The sequence below is a fragment of the Coprinopsis cinerea genome, assembly GCF_000182895.1.
Source record: "Coprinopsis cinerea okayama7#130 chromosome Unknown cont3.14, whole genome shotgun sequence".
Taxonomy (NCBI): domain Eukaryota; kingdom Fungi; phylum Basidiomycota; class Agaricomycetes; order Agaricales; family Psathyrellaceae; genus Coprinopsis; species Coprinopsis cinerea.
Window position 1 is genome coordinate 1 of NW_003307531.1, and position 1798 is coordinate 1798.

The 1798-nt window shown below is 57.8% G+C and overlaps 1 protein-coding gene across 1 annotated transcript; it reads left to right on the forward strand.

The window, feature by feature from the left end:
• Positions 1 to 145: 145 nt before the first annotated feature.
• CC1G_13532 (hypothetical protein) lies at positions 146 to 1271 on the forward strand (the record flags this gene model as incomplete). The annotated part of the gene is made up of 2 exons (XM_001831875.2): positions 146 to 939; positions 986 to 1271. The coding sequence occupies 2 exons, from the start codon at positions 146 to 148 to the stop codon at positions 1269 to 1271; spliced, it is 1080 nt and encodes a 359-aa protein (XP_001831927.2).
• Between the last annotated feature and the right edge of the window lie 527 nt (positions 1272 to 1798).

The window sequence follows — 1798 nt, forward strand, 5'->3', positions numbered from 1 at the left end:
ACACAGGTCCAGACGCGGACCACACCCGCAAACACTCGCGCAATTCCCAGGCGGACTCTCCTCACAGTCAGCGCAGGAACGCGGGAGAGGAGGCCACTGTCACCGCCGCCTTACTCCCTGTTTTCCGGCGAGGGGAGAATAGTCGATGAACCGCCCGCATCGGCGGACCTATCCTACGTCACACCCGCACCCCTCCGCACCGCATCGCTACTCCAGAACGCGGTTGCGGGAGGCTCCAACGACCCAGTTCCGCCCTACGAACCCCCTGCTGTCCCGCCTGTCGGGGGTGGAGACCCTCCAGGCTCGGATGACGGGCAACGCGCCCGCAGACGCTCCGCAGGGCGGAGACGGACCACAGCTTCAGGGCCCGGAAGTACGCCCTCCTCAGCCTGAATCGAGCCAAGGCCCCCACCCGGCGGTCCACCCGGCGGCCCTGCGGACGATGGAAATGACAGCTCGGATTCATCTGACTCCGATGCGGACGACGAACCGGACTGTTCCAGACACACTCCTCAGTCGGCTCCTCGCCGGCCTCACGCGGACCAACCGCCGCCTCGCGCGGACCATGGAGGCCGCACTCACAAGGCCGCGCGAGGGCCCCAAGGCACGACCCCCTGAGCCCTTCGATGGGGAGGACCCAGACAAACTCGACAACTTCATCACCCAGCTCACCCTCTACTTCGGGAGGTACCAGGACGGTTTCCGCGACGATGCGGACCGCGTCGCAACAGCCCTCACCTATCTCAAGGGCGACGCCTATGCCTACTTTGGCGACAAGATTGCGGCCGCCCGCGCGCGCGGAGACGCTCGAGTCCCGGATTGGTTCCAGAGCTTCCGCGCATGGAAGGACGAACTGATCCGCGTGTTTGGACCCAAGGACCCCATCAAGGACGCCACCCGCAAGCTCAAGGCGCTCAAGATGACCGGACGCGCCTACCAGTACAATCTGGCCTATCTATTTGCCTGTAGCAGATACACTCCTCAGTCGGCTCCTCGCCGGCCTCACGCGGACCAACCGCCGCCTCGCGCGGACCATGGAGGCCGCACTCACAAGGCCGCGCGAGGGCCCCAAGGCACGACCCCCTGAGCCCTTCGATGGGGAGGACCCAGACAAACTCGACAACTTCATCACCCAGCTCACCCTCTACTTTCGGAAGTATGACGTCGGTTTACGCGATTATGCGGACCGAGTCGGACCAGGCCTCACCAATCTTAAGGGCTACGCCTATGGCTACTTTGGCGATAAGATTTCTGAATGGTCTTTTTTCTGACACGCTAAAGTCCCGGATGGTCCAGAAAAAAAGGCCTTGGGTTAGGATTTTTACGCCACAATGACCTTGGGTTAGAATTTTGCAATGACATGCGGCAAGCCTTTTTCTGAGCATAAATCTGTGCCAGAAAAAAAGGCCTTGCTTTATGTTTGACAAACACTCTATCTGTATTCACCCTCGGGTTACGACTCCGAATAGCCATCTAAGAACCACTCTGTCACAAGCACTTGTTAGCGTCGGCCCGTTTGTCAGATGTGTATACTCATTTGTATCTATTTGCTTGGCCAAATAAAGAAAAGATATAAAAGGGCATGGTCAAAGGTATCGCAAACACCCCTCCCCCAAACACTATAACTCCCAGCCAAGGTATGCCCGTTACGTTGAATTTTCTGACTAAGATTCTGATTCAGAAAAAAACGAAAGATGCCTTCCCCCTATGACTGTACCCTTGAAGATTTTTGTGTTCCTCCCTCTCTCTATAGAACAAAAGAAGAGTTCAAGGAAGAAGCCAAGATAATGGGCGAGGC